This window comes from Bombus vosnesenskii, unplaced genomic scaffold, assembly GCF_011952255.1.
Source record: "Bombus vosnesenskii isolate JDL3184/JDL3185 unplaced genomic scaffold, Bvos_JDL3184-5_v1.1 scf7180000016261, whole genome shotgun sequence".
In the NCBI taxonomy this organism is placed as follows: Eukaryota; Metazoa; Arthropoda; class Insecta; order Hymenoptera; family Apidae; genus Bombus; species Bombus vosnesenskii.
Window position 1 is genome coordinate 3,634,334 of NW_022884330.1, and position 19,309 is coordinate 3,653,642.

The window sequence follows — 19,309 nt, forward strand, 5'->3', positions numbered from 1 at the left end:
CGACCAAATAAGTGATATTTGACGGATCGTGAGACGAGCAGGAATGATGCTCCTCGAATCGATCGTGCTGACTAATAATCGAATCTGGCTAGGAACGATATAAACTACGGGGTGCACAGTTGGCAATCGCGAACCATCTGTGAGATATAATCGATTCACGTCCACAATGCTGGAAGAATTTTACGTCCGCTTTACGTGGAAGTCTTAAGACGTTGCGTTGTCTTCTTTTATAATTTTTCGCACGGTGATAGAGCTTGAGATGTCGCAGTCAACGATTAGAATTTGAGACTTGGATTGGACCATAAGCAGAGAAATTTATTAGATCATAAATGATTCACAGTTTTATGCTTCAAGAGACATCCTCTTTAGCCCAGAGTCCTTTCGCGAATAGATCTGATCCAAGTTTCTTAAAGCTTTGCTATTCCGCTTCAAGCATCGATGAAGAAACAGACTTATTAAACGGCCTTGTCAGCGAGCACATTCGAGTTACATTCTTTTGAAACAAGGAAACGTCAAATCCGTTGGTGTTTTGCGAAACACATGGAAGCTGCGCGAGTTCGCTGCAACCTTGATATATCCATGTGTCGTGTAGCGAGTAACTGGTTAAGGTAAAGCTAATAATCACAGCCGCAAACGCTCGTGTGTAAGTACCTTTCTACCATGCCAGTGAACTGATTTCCGAGAGCTATATCATTGTGCAACTGAATTCGTTGGTTGCAACCTTGGCTACCGTAAAACTCTCCTCGTATTACTTATCATTCTCGATGCTCTTTGAATTCATTGGGTTGCACCATCGTCTGAGCCAAGAATATCCCTTCTAACCGTATTTCAGACCTTCATTTACATAAATACTTCCTCGCTAAAGGAAAACGAGCGTTTATAGATACGTGAAACGTCTTAAACGAAACGTTATGTAATTATTTCAAAACGGGGAAAACCATCGCTCGCGAGGGGAGTCGAAAAGTTCAGTTCGGTCATTAAAATCATCGGGACGAGAGCGCGTCGATCTACGGGAAATAAATATAAATCTGCTTACGGCCAACAACGGTGGCGGCGGCATCTCGATAGAAAAATATGAACATTCGCGCGCGGAGCTCCCTTTCGTCGTTCGCCTAAGAGGGAACTGCGAAATGCGTAAAGAACATTTTATGGCGGTGAGTTTCTTGCATGTGCGTATGTATGCAACTCGCAGTGTACCGCTGCCGTGGGAAACGTGACACGAACTCGCTCCTAAACCTGAAAAGCTGTTTCGAGACCGTAGATAGAGGTCGTTGGTAGCCGTAGGAACAGCTGTACACGGTTGACGCGGAAGAGTAAAAAGACAGGAAAAAATAAGCAAAGGAACGAAAGGTCCCGATGATCGAGCGCAATAAATTACTCATTTGCCTGTCGTCAGACACGGCCGAGCGTCATCGAAACGTCACGCGGCCCTTTATGAAGAAACGGGGATCCTGATCGAGAAATTCATCTGATCGAATGCCTTTTCGATATTTTTAAACAGATGTTTCTTGGGAGAAATGTCGTCACGTTGTTATAGGTGAAACGATGATCGATGATCCTTGTTGATTAAAGCATCGATACGTCAAACGTGTTGAAGCAATTATAAATAGTACAATTTTATATATATTCACGATAGGTGTCGATAAGACAGTAATTACGTGATTAATATACAGTTGCGATAAGTTTTCTCAAGGTCTGCACATCTTTTCACACTTTTCGCCACGATTCGTTCTCACAGTCCGCTCCAATGATGCGCGAATCGACATCGCTGGTTTCCCTATTTTTCCAACATCTTCTCAGACGACATATCGTATATGCATCGTTGATCTGTTAGAGGAGCGACATAGTAGTAAAATAGATCTTTCAGGAGATAGCATTAATTTGTGCAAAGGTGTAAAAATTAGCAGGTTTCTACATACATATGTCACTCTTGCAGCAAACCAGCGATATATGTAATACGAGCATGATCTCAACAAACACGATACTCGACATTTACTCGCGACTTAATTAATCAAACGAACCCTTCAACGCGTCATTCGCGTTGCTAAGTGTCGACGATCCGGCGATTACCGTAACAGACTCGTCGGCCCGCATCTGAACATGCTGCAGAACGTTCGTTTTCATTGGTAGATTCAACTTTGTCGTTGTTTCTTGCTGGCTTGGCTGGCTCGTAGTCGTCGTCGAACGATCAGCTCCCTCGTAAAGATCGTCAGATATGACATGCGTTATGGGCTAGCGTGGACTTTCTGCGACGGTAGTTTCGTAGAAATGCAGGCGCGTATGTCTGCTTATGTCTACCAACGTATACTGCGCGATCTTTTGTTTCGTAAAGTTGGCTCGTTATCCGTGAGTTGCGAGTCCGGTGTCATTTTATCGGCCGTACAAATACGGTGGCGAAGTTTCCCCGTCGTCGACGATGATCCATCTCGCGAAAGCAATATTAACTTTTTCGTATGCTTTCGAGATCTATAAAGAGATCGAATTACCTTGCTCCATTGGTACGGGTATGGCTAAGCCGATTTTCCGCATGAAAATGTTGCTTCTTTGTAATTGACTCCGGCTATGCAAGATGAAATCACGATGACGCCATAAAGGGTATTAGTATGCTATTGAGTAGACAAAAGCGTTTATACCGATCGTTTTAGAAACGACCAACGGTCCAATAATGGTGAAATAAGCCACACGATTACGATAAAATTGTCACTCGTTTTAGTTACATTCGTTTGGCAAAGTATTCCCAAGAAATACGCGGTACGTTCCCACCTTTTCTTTCCTATCTTCGTGTGCATTTCCATAAAACGAGATTAATCGTCTAAGTATAAGCAGCCCGAAGAAGATAACGATTTTGTCGCTATTCGCATTGTATATAACTTCGGTTTTAAATAATCAACCGATTTTTACGGCTCTAACCGATTGAAAAATGCGCGAGACGTACAATTTTCGTGATAAGCGTAATTGCTTCGATCGTAATCGTTTGCATTTGTAACGGGGGGCATTTATCGTCATCGACTTAATAAAATTCGTTGTACCACCATCGGTTTGACCGCATACCCTGAATTTTCTACGTGTTTTATATTTTTCCGTTTCGTACTAATGTGCTACGATTGTTAAAATGCTTAAAATTAAACCTAATCGTAACGAGTTCCAATCCCTTTTACGAGCTGCGAACGTTTTCGTAATTCACTTTCTAATGCCCGGCTAAAATTATATCGTCACTTTTACCACTCGGCAACGAACCCGCACAGTGTAGTATCCAATCCCTTATACGTATGCAATCAAATAGGTTCGCCACGAATGTGCACGTGAGGCATGATTTATAACCGCGTGCAACACCGCAAAAAGATGTCTCGGTTTCGTTCATACATCGCCGAAACGTTGGTAGCTCCAGTTGAAACTGTAGCTAATGTCGGTCTCATTCTGTTGGGTTTTTTCCTCCATTGAACGATTCGCCAATCTTGTAAGATTTGCTGGAGATTTTAAAATTCCTATTCGATTAATAATCGATCCTTAAGAAATTTCTTTCAGATATATATCGATTTCTTCCTTTCTTTTCTGTTACTTTGGTAATTTGTTACTGTGCGGTTAACAATGAAATAATTTCAAATTTCAACAATTTCGTAGTACTCTTTCTATGATACTTTTATATTTTTAACGTATTATCAAGCTAAGAATGGTTTCTGCGTTTCGCTAGAGACATTTAGGTTTACGAATCGGCTCGTCCGAAGATACAATCGCCGATCGATAAACGGCGCCGACGTTTCTAAATGCAATGGCTCTATAAGCCAGGAATTGTACCGCTTGCGTACAAATATATTTGCACCTCGCACCCACTAATGATGACAAATATATATCCACGCGAGCCAGTCTGAGCGATTAATAACGAGCGCGAACACACCGGGCCATTCGTTACGTTCAACTATACGCAAACGTATATTTCAGTGTAACGGTAATCACGCTGCTTTATGCGGTGTACCCTTATTCGCGACCGATGACTTTTTCGCGTTATCGTGCCAACGATCGTAGAAAAAAAATTCGATAGCCATGATAAATGACGCGTACTACGGTTTACGTGTCCAGAAATATCTAAACACATCTATTCGAATCATCTTGATTGCTTATCGAAAAGTTTGATTGCGATCGTTTATTTCTTCGCTGCATGTGATCAATTTCATAAGAAGAAAATCGTGTTATTTTAGACAATGTAGTTTTGATATTATCATCTTGAAGATATAGGAAATTGAGTCATTTCTTACTTACACTGTTTCATTTCCTTGAAGTAATTCCATTGTTGAATAAAAATAGAAGGAATAGCGTTAAAATTGCATTCTCTAGTTTTTTTACATAGTTCAGGTCTTAAGTAACTCGATCGTAAATAGCCGAGAGTTAAAATAGCTAAACGCGTGCAAGTACAGCGATAGCCGTTTTCAAGACCAGAGTCACTGGAATTCAGGAAATGTTCAATTACCATACACGCTAAAGAAGAATCAATTCATTAATCGGATACGATCAATCAGCCCATTACGTTTATTACGAACCAATAAGGGACGTATAAAAAGTTGATCGATTACTGCATACGCGATCTATGAATCATTAATTTATCGGTTATCGTACATGCTCGTGAACGTTAAGAGTATCGTTACGCTGGAATCGGTGTTGCTAATTGCGAACGAACGAACGAGCGAACGAACGAACGAGCGAGCGAGCAAACGATCGACCCTGTACCCAATAACTCTTCTGTTTCTCTTCTTTCGTCGGTCGCCGGCCCAATTACCCGGCACAACGGTAATCAACGTTCCGCCGAGCATCCGTTACCTATCGATACCCTATAATTTCTATTAGTAAATTTAATTACCGATACGTCCGATCTTCGCGATGAGCCGCGCGCTTACATTTCACTCGCGACGGCCACTATCCTTCGGCTCTGTTTTTCTGCCGCGATTCACCGGCGCACGCCAATTTGTAACCGTTTTGTTGATAGTTAACGGACGGTTAATAGAAATACGGGTATAAGGTTAGTAAGTTATACCGTCATTAGCATCGACGAAATATACTTCGGGGCCGGTTCGAATGGAAATCGAGTGGAACCGGGAGCATTAAGCACGTTCGTGCCTCGTAGGGCTCCGATGCGATGGGAATGTCACGTGGCCGTCAACAGGGGCTCGCGGAAAATGGACGACGTGGGTATACTGGAGCGGTTCGTAAATTCAATTATGGAGGCTCGATCCCATTAGAAGCAGAGCGAGCAGTAAAAACGTCGTGAGCGTACACGGTACACCAGACCCGATTCAGGGATGCGTGCCGCAACAACCATCGATTGCTTCTCTACGCGGTGCGGCGGCACCACCGACAGCATGCAGATATCCTTCTTTCGAAACACCGCCGTGCGAATGCGTTTTCCTGCCGATCTCGTTATTGTTCCCAACAGTCCCTTCACCGTTTTCAATTAACGATATGATCTATATAGGCGACTGCACGCTCGCCGCGCACACGCCGCTTTGCCTGAAATTGCGATTCCGCCACGCTTCGATCGTTCGTTCTTTCTAACTTTACGTTATTTCTGCACGGAGGCCGCACTATCAAAATGAAACGAAGCAAAAGACACTTTTAACTTTAATCTTTATATTGCTTTCTTAAGAGCGCTCCGGTTTCTTCGACCGATAAATACCACCAATGGGAAGAAACGCGACCACGATTCGAATACCACGACGCCGGCAAATACGAGTTCCTTATCATCGCTACCATAAATGATTTCGTTCCTTGTATATTTTTTATCGACATCGCCCAAGAACTTGGCACAGGTGGAAGAGTTTATTTGATCGGACAACGCGAATCGTTACACGTACGTGTCGTTACTCGTCTATGGTTTCGGATAGTTCGCGAAAACACGGAGAGAAACCAAGGAGAACGTCGAAAGAACAGTCGCAAAACGCGAGCGATTAATTAAGTATACCCGTAAGATCTGTTCGATCGACACGCTTTCATTTACAAAGGAAACGCTGGTTTCTAGACGGCCAGGTATCAGCACGAAAGGACGTCGTGTCGTCGTTGATATCCACAATTGCACCGACTCGAGAGGGAATTCCGGCGAGGACTGGAATCAACGACGGTATTCCGCTTAAGTTATGGCCTCGGTTATAGCCGCCGTTCGGACTACAAATTCTCCCGGAGGTATACGGTAGGATTTGTACTTACCTAGTACGGAGACTACCTACAACTTAGTGGAATACCAGTGTGCAGAAATCTTGTTGCCAGACGGGACAAATACGTGGCCTCGGCAGAGATATTGCGTCTTAGGGCGGTACACTCTGGAAAATAGCCTAATGATCGTATTGTGACTGGCCGGTTGTCACAAAACATCTACGAGGCTTGCCCGGTTTTGCGGCTTTATTTATCGTACCACGACCGTCTAACTAGCGTGTAACGGGGTAAAACGTTAACGAGGATGCAGATGCATTTATATGGGAGCAAGGCTGGTAACGTTTTTAGAAAAGGTTCCACGTTCTCGGCTCGCTCGATAATTTTTCAGTTGGACATTCATAATAGGTTCACGTTGGTAAACTGTTTCGAATTATTTGAATTCAAGCGACCTGATGTCAGCGGACTTGATTAACGAGGACGAGCATAGAAACTTTGACATAATATTTCAAATAATGTGAATAACGTGTTAAGATTGGTAAAACGATATTGACAATGTTTCTATTAATTTATTAATTCCGATTGGTTCGAATTGATTTAAGACAAAACTTCAATCAGGAAATGGTACAAGGATCGCTCTCAGGTAGTTAGGAAAAGTCGTTAGTCTTTCTTTTTTTACGATTTTAATGTCGTAACCCTGCCAAATACAATAATAATAGTAATAGTAGCAATTATAATAAGAATCGTAATAATGATAATGATAATAGGATTATCTAAAATATGTAACCATCATTTCGATAATAAGATTATCGACTGGCGCGATATTGTACCGCACAGGACGCGCGTGACACCTTGTGTGCTAGCGATTATGTCGACGATATAATTTATTTAATGGACACGTACGGGGCCACGGACCGCCCTCTTACGATACAATAATTTTTACTTCCTCAGTAGGAATCGCGAAGTACGATATTTAAATATCCGCCCGACCGTACTGTCACAAACGTGATTCACAATTTAGGACTTTCACGCGACGAGACGCGCCTCTGAGACGTGTCCTCGCGTCGATAACGTTGTATAAATATATAATTTCGTGCGTATTAATAATATTTCGCTATTACTTCAATAATCAGTTTGCTCTTTCTTTCTTTTTTTTTCTTCTTCTTCTTTTCCGCGGTATACGATAATTACACGATCTTCGTTTCGGTTCACATCGCAATAAATAAATTATCCAAATCAAGGACATCGATATATCGATATAACAGTAATAAGATTACAACCACATTTACAATATATATCTATATTTATCTATATATATATATAGATTTTTATTTATATATATATAATATATATATTTTTTTCTTTTAATGCACTAACGAACCTCCCCTGCCGACGTGCGCGGTACGAATAGCGACCGTCCTCAAGCGACGCGGTTAATGTATAATTAGAAAGTACAAAGTTATAATAATGCCTTCGTTTATACAGAGTGAGTCGTAGTGTAATATATTATATTATCGATCCTACGCAACTCTACGCGACATATACAGTTACATATATTCTTATAAAGTAATAGTTGGTGGCGCGCGACTGTTAAAACTGTCCCTTTAAACCTTCCCAACTTCGACGACAGTCGAGCTTTCGCGTGTGTTCCGGCGTCCAATAGAAACACGTTCATCGACGACCCACGGATTTTCATCGCGGTAGATCCAACATATTCGTGTTACCATTCGATGCGATCGTTTACACCTGTTCTAGGAACCTGAAAGCGTTTCCGCGCGAGGTTCGATCGTTCTCATTCGCTGCTCGCGTTCGAACAATCGACGAGAAGCACGCGCGACGAAACTGTGTATATGTATATTGTGTGTGTATTGTGTATGTTCGACTGCGCCAAAAATTCGCTGAGAAAAAGGGTACGCCACGCGCCTCGCAGTGTATAACACCGTGCGAGATCCGAGAGAGAATTACTGGCCCCCATTGATTACATTATTGCGAGAAAAATTATGCTACGCTGATCCGTTGCTTTACTATCGGTGATGATCAACGGATAATTTTACATACTATGTACAAGTATTACTATCTGCTAGTATCTATCCTTACGATCTAGTAGTTCCGTTTTATTCCTTTTTTTCTTTTTCTTAACGAGAATTTCCGTATCTGAGTAAATTATTAATCACCGGCCTGTGTTTCTGTTCGCGTAGCTTTCTTTTTTTTTTTTTTTTTTTTTTCATCGTTGGAGATTCTTGGACCACATAAAACGCGACAATTCTTTCGTAAAAGAGAAATCAAAATCGATCAATCGGATTCGTTCTCGATAGCCATTTTCGTTTCCTGAGTTCGAAAGTGATGGCGTTTTAAAGTTGCGTTTCAGGCAATTAACTAACGTTGTATAACTCGTGGAATATACTTAACTACGTGTGTAAATATATTACTTGCTATTGCTTTTCGTTTCCTATGTGGCTCGACATCTCCTAGACGCAAACACGTGCACACCTCTTGCAACGATACGTTTTGCGCTCCTGCGTAATGGATCTTTAAGAATCGACCTCGTATTGTCCACGATGTACGCACGTCAAATTCAACGTACGAAAGCACCAAGAGAGATTGAGCACCGCGCATGATCGCAGATTAAGGATGCAATTTATACGTGTGGTTGCTTCATAAGGTATGCATGTTAGTGACCGACGTATGTGTGTGTGTGTATGTGTGTGTGTGTGTGTGTGTACGCGTTGTGTGTATCATTTTACTGGCCCTTGAAGCGAAGAATGGAAAATCATCGCTAGTTTGACGGACTGACCTGTCAGCTACGTCTTCGAAAAGCTCGATGCATCGTGACTTTTTCCTACTCTTTTCTTTTTTATCAGACACGTTTTCGAAGGATCGCTCGCTCGATCTCTCGCGCGGCCATTAAACATCACTCGAACGCGCTCGTTAAGAGCACCTCTTAAATTATTAATACGCCACGCTGGAATTCTTTCCGACAGCCGTGTAAGCGCACGAGAATATGATGAAATCAACAATCTAACAACGAATTCAGGTACGTCGACACCCATCGAACGATCGAGCAACGACGATCCAAACGATCGACGTCGGAGGGTTGAACTTTTGAAAGACCTTGTCGAAAGACGAATTCTTTTCGAGAAAATTCTTTGATTTAAAGACTTTTCCTTTTTCCAATCTTAAAATTTAATTAAAATTAAAGAACGCGAACAGATATTTTTCTTTTAACGATCGAATACCGAAATCTTTCAACCGATTTATACGCTATTTGTAAATCCTTCGGACAAATACACAAACGTACCGCGTTTCGAATTATCAATCATCGCCAATGGAAATTTTATGCCGATCCATTTTTCTCTGCCCCTCGTTCCCACTTTACGTCGCCTTTTTTTAACCGAAGTGTGTCAACCGAATGGCCGAAAGCGTCCATTCGATCGCAGAAGGTGATTTCAATTCGAACGCGTAGCCTCGATTAGTTAGGTGTCAGTTGACGTCTGTTAAGGCACTTGAAATGCTAATTTTTCTAGGTGGGGCCTTTGTAGAAAATCGGTCGCCTTCAATTCCTTTACCCGGTTTCCTGTTTCACCGACGGTTCACCTTCTACGGGAAATTGAATAGCTTCGCATTAACATGAAATACAAATTGCCGATACTCTTTGTCCGGGTTTTCGCGAATCTATCGTACGCGTGCACGACCTAGGAATGTGTGTGCTCGTGGAATGTTCGTCGCTAACCTTGAGGGACCTCGATGGGTCGTTATGCTTCTTATAGAAATCCCTGTCTTCCTGTCTCTCGGCTTATCGTTAAACGATTCTTTCACGATAATTTAACAGCTATGGCGTTTGTTGCTACGCTTTAAAAAGATTGGAATGTGGTTTAGCGATTAAATTTTTCGGATCGAGGAAAGCGGTTCGTCTTTATCGTATATTTCGACTGATCGAGTTCTGAAAAGAAAGAAACCTACGTGAGTTTGGCCGAAACGAAATTTTACGATGAAGAACGACGAGGTGATCCCGTACGAATGTTACGAAGACGATGTGTGTTAATACGTTTCGCGAATGGGAGGCTTCACGGGCAAAAGTTAACCGGAAACAATATCGTTTTATCACCCCGTCGACAATTAGCCGAAATGAATCGTCCCGAGGTGGAGATATAACGGCACAACGTTGGGATGTATCGTTAAGAAGCGTACGACTCGGCACGAGCTCACAGTGAAAAAAATGATAATGATCAAAGAGGGTGTCGGCATGACGTCAGTATGCATTTCTCATCGCCCTCGCTCTGCTCAGATTACTGACGGCTGTTCCGCCGAAGAAATCCCTTACAGGAAAGGTACAACGGTATCAGTCATCAAGATCGTAGAATGGCATCCTGGGTGGCACCTCGTTCATTTTCGGATTGAATTTCGCAGTGACGATCACACGAAAATTATTCATACCATCAACCAGGGGCGTGGTCGTCCCTGCGGGTTTATAACGGAGTATGTGGTACTTATGTATTTTGTCGTTCGACGCAAATCGCTGTGGGCTTTACGAAACGAAAGGATGCTTCTTGAACAGGTGAGAAATATCTGACGAGCGTTTCCAACGAATTTTCCATCGAACGTGATTCGTTGTTTCGCGATCGATCGTTCGAATGAAAATCACAGATAGAATGATAGAAATCGTAGATGTCGAAGTAGGATGAAGACGAAGCAATTGGCAACAGTGAATCGAAGGAGTAACAACGAAAGCAAGGATCTTGAATTAAATTTACGTAAGATATGAAGATTCGGTTAATACGATTAGCGAAATTTTCCTCGTTTGTTTCGAACGACATTTAAACGAGAGTATCGAGAATCTTGTAACTTGATTTCCATGAATCTCGACCGAATAAAGCAACGCTTGATATATCTCACTGGTCCTCTGGACGAGGATTCGAATGGTCGCGTTATGAAATGTGTACAAGCACGAAGATTCGCGTGACTTAAGGCACTAACAGTATACTTAAGGCCTAACGCAGCGTTCTCTTCCTTAACGTTAAAAGGCACTATTCCCTATCAAAATACAACACATAACAAGTATTAATTTATCAATCTTCGCACTAATCTTACACGTAGAGGTTCCTTTCTTCTTTTTTAACGATATAAACTGGCTCTAGCATATACTGGCATCTTGTTCCATCGTATTTTTTTTTCTTTTTTCAACTAGCTTCGAAATAGTTTTTGTTTTGTCTTCTTGTGTTTCGCCTACCTTTAGCCACGTTACTGACGCGGTGGCAAAGGGAACAAACAAAAAAAAAAAAAAAACATTAAAATGAAAAGAAGATACAGGTTCGAAGAAAACGGGGGAATGCTACACATGTGCTATATACGTACGCAGACGTCGCGTTACTCAAGGTTTCTAAACTATTTACAAGCTTGCAATTCGCGAGCTATCCGATTCTCGTGCGATACATCTGGCTAACGCCACGGCAAACTTAACTTCCCCTCGACGTAGTCACTCGCAGGAAAAAATGCAATAATGCGGTATCGCGCGATACTTTCAGCGTAGCCAACAGACCCTTTATAACACCGTGTTTCCTATTGCACCTTCTCCTTCGAGTAGCTTCGTTTAAGAACGTATCGCGTGACGTTACCGTGGTTTTACACTTGCGACGCACAGAGTCGATGCCTTCGTACGATATGTTTTGATATATATATATATATAGAATTTCTTTGATAACGTTACTTTCAGGCTCGTAATTCGTTTATGCACTCGACGCATTTAGATTGACGACAATTGAACAGCCGACTCGGTGCATCATCAATTACACGAACTCTGATACACGTACTCTTTTTCTCAAAACCACGAGAAACGTAGACATACGTTCTGCGTTTCTTTTCTTTTTTTCTTTCTTCTTCTTTTAATTCTTCGTTCGTTTCACAAGCGAAGATTAAATTCTTTTTATTGGCCTCGAATGTATTTTGCTTGAGCGATCTCGTTTCGTAATAGATGCCAAAATAAAATGTGCAGAAATCGAGCAGGAAACGCTCGATTTTTCTTTTCGTGATGATGCTTGACACGTGGCACGATTCGACGAGACGTGTATCGCGGTAACGTGTACGACGAACGGGATGCAAAAGCGTTTAAAAAATAATTCTTCGATCTGCTTTCTTCTCTCTTTCTCTCTCTCTCTCTCTTTTTTAACAATTGAGCGTAATGTATCAATGGACATCTTCGTTCGCACAATACGTTTGCACCTTCTACTTTGGCACCTTGTTTGTGTATACGCATGGCTGAAAAGGCATACCGGCTTCTTTACCGATACGACCGAAGAAATTTTTGCATGATCGAACGAAAGAAAGACTCGTAAAAGCATCGCAATGCCGTCGATAGTATACACAATTCTATTGCTTAATGCACACGTAATACTGGCTTTCAGAGCGTCAAATTCCCTTGTTTTCTTTGACAATGAAAACATCGATGATTGTCCGTCCCTAAACGCGAAATTCTTTGTGCATAATCTGATAAATCGCTATTTAATGCATTAAAAAATGTTTAACGATCACGATTTGTAGTTTATTTAACTGAGCATGCTAAGTCCCAAGCTCCGTCACCGGAGTTCGATATTCTCTTTAATTATTAACCGTTTAATTACCTTAACGATATTACTTCCTTCTTCTCCTTTTACTGGCTCTATTCTTCGCAATAGACGATACATATGGTGCTCTAGACTAGTTGAGCTGGCCTTATTTAACCGTACAAAAAAAAAAAAAAAAAAAAAAAATGAAAACAAACTGGACATACGAACAAGTAAAAATTGGCTAGAATTAAAAACAGAAGTGACCGCGTGCTACTTGCGGAAAACCCGCAGCAATCGCTCCTCTCTACTATCTACGCTCGCTTTTTTTTTCTTCTATCGTCGAAGCTAAGCTTCGTTCGATATCCGTTTTTCTTTTAAATACACCTGCACAAAGAATAAATAAATTTCCATCGAATATTTTAAATATCAACGACTCTTACGCTACGTACGTTCGCCATAAAAACAACGCAAATCGAAAATAGAAATTTGTCTCTCACAGAGGCAGTACAACAAGAAACAAAGTAAAAAAATTTCAACGATTCGCGTTGTCACGATTGCTAGCAGGCTCGTCGCACGATTATTCACCAATAATTGCAATGATATTTCCATTAGATTAACCCATTTGCATCATGGCCCTACTTAAGAGGACTGGTCCCTATCACGCGCGGTCGGTCGTAGGTGCAGTGAATGACATCCAAATTCTTCATAGTTTATCGGAAATTTAAAACGATTGGTAGACAATGTTGCTTCGTAAACATCGCATCTTACATTCTTTATAACAGAAAAAAAAAGAAAAAATTATTTATTTAAAAAAAAAAAAGAAATTAAATCTTATTATTTCTCGTGGAATTCTTTAAAATGGTCAATACAATAAACTGATATAGGCGAGATGCTGACAAACAGGTCGAACATGATCTCTCATATCTGAAGAATATTTAGCGACTGATAGAAGACAGATAGAAGACAGTCGTCCGATTGCGTAATAATCCGCGCTGGGTGATAGAAGACAGTCGCAGTACGCGGATTATTCCGCGCTTGGATGCAAATGGGTTAAACCTCTAAACCTAATGAACGATTCGTTTGCTTCTTCATTTTTTTCTCCTAGTTTCCGCCTCCGACTCTTCACGTTCTCGTTGAAAACGATTCGAGCAACGATGCGAGGCTCTTCAGGTCCCGAATGTAAAAAAAAAAAAAAGAATCATCGTCGTCGTCCACGATCACGATTCGTGTCCCAGTTTCCCGAGACAAAACGGTCTCTACCCCTTCTTCGATCTGCTCTATCTTTCCTCCAACGGCTAGATGGTCCTCTTTATCAGTGCCTTTTCATGTGAAGCGATAAATGATCGCTCCGCGAAAACGATCGCTGACAAAGATGGCACTTGAACGGCTTCTGGCCCGTATGCTTGCGGTAATGCCGTGTTAATTCGTCAGAACGAGCGAATTTCCACGTGCAACCCTCCCATGTGCACTGGTACGGTTTTTCGCCTGCAACAAATCAGTGAATCTTTATAAACCTTTGCTCCAAACATAGGGTAAGAGCTTGATGTTTAGTTAATACCTAATAGAGTTAAGATTTGAGTTTGCTATAAAAACTTTCGTCGATTAACGTCGTTTGTTTGGTGCAATTTACCAAGTTCAAAGTTACAAGGGGATCGTTGCATTCGAAACGATAGAAGCCAATGGAGAATTGATCAGCAAGTTGTATCGGTGTAATCGCGTGAAAAAAAGAAACCAACGAGATGGTAGGATCGTTCCGCATTGTTGCGTAATTTGCGTTGAAACGTAATGAGAAGCGTAAACGTGGTGAAACATAAAACCTCGTGCTGGATTCGCTTTAGATTTACGGCCCGATGCGTATGCACACGTATGCCCGATTCCTTTCATAATCTTCTTAGTACAGCCACTTATTTTCTTATGCGAACGAAAGTCCACGTCCTTGGGCAATTTATAGGGATACGTTTTATGCGTTTTCAAATTTACGATCAAAAGATATAATTGAAAAGTGGTGCCGGTCATTTGCCAGCCTTTATGCACCTGACTGGCTTCTAATGATTCTTCAGGGGCTTCGTTTCCGAACAAAGTATCGTCGATTCGAAATATCGAACGAGCCAGCAGCAAGTTACAAAAGCGATACGATAAATTTACATCGCGTTAAAATTGAAAATGCCCTGACAAATCGTTCGAATATCCCACAGAAAGCAGCATATGCCGCGATAAATTTACGACCAAAATTAACCTCGATTTCCTGTCGTTCGATTTCCCTTCGATTATTTCCGAAAGCCAACGTCGCTCCGTTTTTCGTCGGCGTAAAATACTCGATCGAAGTTTGGCGCGCTTGATAAGCATCGATGCACACGGCAATATCGCCTCGGTATTTGCGAGTATACGTCGATACAGGTACATTTCCGAGCGTTTACCCGAGGTGACTCGCGTCACGGTGTGCCCGCAGGTTTATTCTTGACTCTTATCGAGCCGAGCCTCTCTCTCTCTCTCTTTCTCTTCGGTAAGGACGTCGTGACAGCTGTCGCGCGTTGCAACGACTCCGGATCCCTCAGAAAACTGCCCATCACTCTCTTCTATTGTATGCAAGTCACCGAGCGTATTTCTCAGTCCGGTGTTCTGCACGATTTGCCGAAGAAAGGGATAGAGAAGGAGATGTAGACGGCGTGTTCGCCAGAGGTGGGAACGGGTAGAAGGAGAAAGAGAAAGAGACGAAACGGGCAGAAAACGAGAGTAAGAGGGTTTAGGGTCTAAAAACGTAGCCGTCGTCGAGCCGTCTAGATGTAGAAACAGCCTGGTCACAACTCGATGACGCAATCGCTATCAAGTTCCGTCGTTCGAGAGACCGGAGACGAGGACGAGCCGGAGAAAATCGAACGGTGCGATCAGGCAGCCAGTTCCCGATCCCATTAAACCGCGAGAGTGGACGTGGATAATGGGGGACGACGGAACGGCGATGTTCCATCGCGAGCTTCTATCTCGTGAAAAGTACACAGCACCATCGTTTGATCGATATATTCGCGCGTGTCACCGTTGGATCCTCGATCTCTTTTACAGACTCGGACCAGCCACCTTCACCACGCGATTTTCTCGTTCCACATAGACGATTACGCGTTTTTCGTCGTGCTGGAATTGCCGTAGATCGATACTCGAATAAGTCAGGGACACGATTATCGGACATCGGTGGCTCGGTGCAAGCTCGAATGCTCCAGGTTTGTTCGAAGCTCGCTCGTTACTCGGTTAATTACAACATCAAATGTGTCATGATTTCTTTGATAACTGAATGAATATTATCATAGATTGTGCACGGGAGATCATCTTTCGATATATTACAGCGTAGGCTGTTGGTAATTTATTAGATGGGTTTTTAAACGATCGATAGGATGATACGAAAGAGCCCAGCAACACGGATGTAGCACATGGACGTTCAAACAGGCTGTGCTTTCCGAGAGTTATTGCTCCATGTACGATCAAAAAGAAGCGGAGAACCGATTCGTGGCGCGACAAGCGCGAGCGGACCGATCGTTTGAAACGAAACGATGGTAGATATCTAAATCGGTCGTTTTAACGTTTCAACGCCCATTGACTGAATATTATTATGTAATTCGCTGGGAATACGAGGAACTAATGACGAGGAAAAAAGCCGTGCTCTCGACCGTTACGTAATTGCGAGTAATTAGTCCATTTACGAGCGGCACGAACACGTACGCCATGAGACGTGCATATGCACGCAATATCGGCCAATGTGCAAGCACCGGCGCAAACACGCCGCCAAGAAGGCATTAATTTTCCTGTTATTAATGCATTTTGATTGGATTTTTACGTAGGCAGCGTTACGTTTATTGCACCATAGATTAACGCCGCGTTATACCGTCCGGCTCCATTAATTAACCGCAACAGCGAACTTAGCCACTCATTTGTAACGTCACTCTGATGTCGCGGCACGTATAAATCCCATGTTATATTAAGCCAACGCGATGCGTGTCGAACTTTTTCCTTTTTTCTTCTTTTCGTTTCGTCCGCTCACCAGAAGAAGAAGATCTCCTCTCTTATTCTCTTTCTCCGTACTGGAACAACGCTCGGTATAACGAGCTCGAGGAAAACGAACCATACCTTTTTCCAATTTAATAGCCGCTTTAACGTTAATTGGAACGGTATCATGTCCGTTTACGTAAAATATCGCAAGAATTAACGTCTGTGAATCGAAATTGAATTGCGAAACGCGGTCTAATCCGGCTAATGGAAAAGAAGGAGAGAGAAAAGAAGGTCGTGATCTCGTGAGAAATCTTCGATTAAATTAACGTCATTTATTAAAGTGAAAATTATCGATTACGAGAAAGGAGAATCACTTCGATCCGGCTTATTGAACAACCTCGGCAAGTGGGTCAACGATAAACGCTAATTAAAAACGACACGGCATAATTAAACGTGGTACCCTTCGCGGTACTTTTAACCATATCGCGACTTCTTCCTGCAACACGATTCATATTATAGCTTAATAATTCAACGTAAAAAGAGAGAGTATAGCAGCTCCCCTTTTAACGAGGAATTATTCTTAATGAGTTTACGAGCGTATATCTTCGGATGGTCTTTTAAATCCGACAATCCAAAAATCGTCTTGGCATTTACGGTTCTTCCCCGTTGTTATGCCCCGCGGTACCAATGGAACAAATAAACGTCTTAATTCCAGATAAATTCGTCCATCAACGAAACGCTTCTCCATTGTTCGCGTTCTTTATTCGAAGATATAACAGGATTTTTATGACGACAGTGAGTTTTTAACAGAACTTCTTATTCAACGTCTTGCGAGGCTTCTACTTAACGGAATCGTTAAACGACAACTTGCCGCTGGCTACTTTTTTCTCCTCATTCTGTCAAAGCGGAGTGGAGTTACGGACTAAACGGTAAAGAAGAACATCGTACGAACAAGTACTATGTGTTCAACATTGATCGCGAGTTTTCTATCTTGTAAAGCAAAGAGAAAGACGATAATTATTCATCGTCGGAAATTTATTCGAAGCTGGCAAGGTAAAATACAACTTGAACGCATATTCAGTTTTGCTTCAACGCGCGAATCGTTTTATGTTATTTATAAGACGAGGAAGAAGCTCGTCGTCTCGTATGGATAGGTCGAGGAGAAGAAAAGGACAACGAGTACGATCGATGGCGATATTTTACGAAGATCGAGGCTCTTAACTCGTAAAACATCGCGAGTCGAATCTGTCGTGTTGATGACACGGGGGACAACGATATTTCGTCCGTTCGATCCTCGAACGTGGAGAGAGAGTGCTTCCCATTATCGTTTGAGAATCTCCCGGAGGGATGATTAAGAAACCAGCTCGGATGTATGTATCTCTGGCAATTATCAGCATCTCGCCAAGATTCGCGCGGTAACGCGTTCCCCGTCTGTTCGGAACAGTTCCGTAATATGTAATTATATGGGCGACAAGTGCTGTAAAGATGAATGAATGTTGCCCTGTTCTTCAGACGAGTAAACTCTCTGTGCATCGACTACGAATGATGAATGCTTTCGAAGGCGTAAAAGAGATCGCGTGATTGTTCGAGACGTATCAATTTTGATTAAGTCCGCAATTTCCCTCGAAAGCATAAATCGCCATTCCTCGACGTCCTCGTCATTACCCACGACGGCCACGACGTAATCGTGACCGCTCCGGTAGTCTTAGAATTGAATTTCCAAGGTCTCCTAATTAACTCCCATCATCCTGTCTTCTCACAATCCTATATCTCAAAGTATTCTATTTTTTTGCCCCCATAATTATTACATCGAGTGTCCGGTGAGAAAGCAGCGGGACGAAGCGTCGCGATGCGTGTCGGTAACGAGCATCGAGCTGACAAGTAATGTAAGGGGAAAGAAGGGGAGAAATGAGAGGAGGAGAAGCGAGAGAAAGAAAGAAAGAACGAAACTTGGTAGTGGTGGTGTTGTAGATACAGAAAGGTAGACGCTGCGCTGTCAACTCTGCGTGGTGTCCGCCTAATGCGCCCTCCAGCTACTCCCGCGGTGTACGGGCTTCTTGTAAATAACAACACTCGTTAGCGGCAAGAAATACTGCAGCGATGTAATAACTCGCGGACGCGCGATTCAATTTAATCGCGGTCATTACGCGCCATTCATTATTTACGCCGTTATCGTGCTTTAATAAAATATAACAGTGGGATGCTCGTGCGTTACTCGAGAAGCTTCAATTAACCGCGCCGAAGCCGATTCATCAACGGGCCACCATTAACGTTGCGGCGAGTTCAGGATTCCCGAGACTTAGCCGGTTTTGAAGGGAATTAAATAATCGCCGACTGCCTAACAGCAATATTTGTGAGCGTGTCTCCGCTGGGAACAGCTTTAATTGTGTTTGCCTCGCTCGATTCGAGAAATAGGCCTTCCTGAGAATAAACCTCGAACCGTATATACCTTTGATCACCGGTTACTTCAATTAATGTTGCGCCCGATAGGAAAGACACACACCGAGGAAACTAATGAATTTTAACGCGTTACCCACTGAGAAACCGTTCTGCTACCTTCTTCGTATGGGTAGCTGCATTGGAAACATGTTCATTCCGAGTCGTATGGTTTAGCATTTACTGTTACCCACTTTGTTTACACAACCAATTTATTTAGTAAT

The 19,309-nt window shown here is 42.4% G+C and overlaps 1 protein-coding gene across 3 annotated transcripts in view; it reads right to left on the reverse strand.

The window, feature by feature from the left end:
* Positions 1-13,807: 13,807 nt before the first annotated feature.
* Positions 13,808-19,309, reverse strand: part of LOC117241607 (Krueppel-like factor 6) — a 284,714-nt gene continuing 279,212 nt past the window's right edge. For 2 of the 3 annotated variants that reach the window (XM_033507474.1, XM_033507475.1), the window contains one exon: positions 13,987-14,159. In XM_033507474.1, the coding sequence (XP_033363365.1) occupies positions 13,987-14,159 (173 nt within the window). Of the gene's footprint in view, positions 14,160-19,309 lie in introns of all 3 variants that reach the window. The other variant, XM_033507473.1, reaches the window with a different exon arrangement.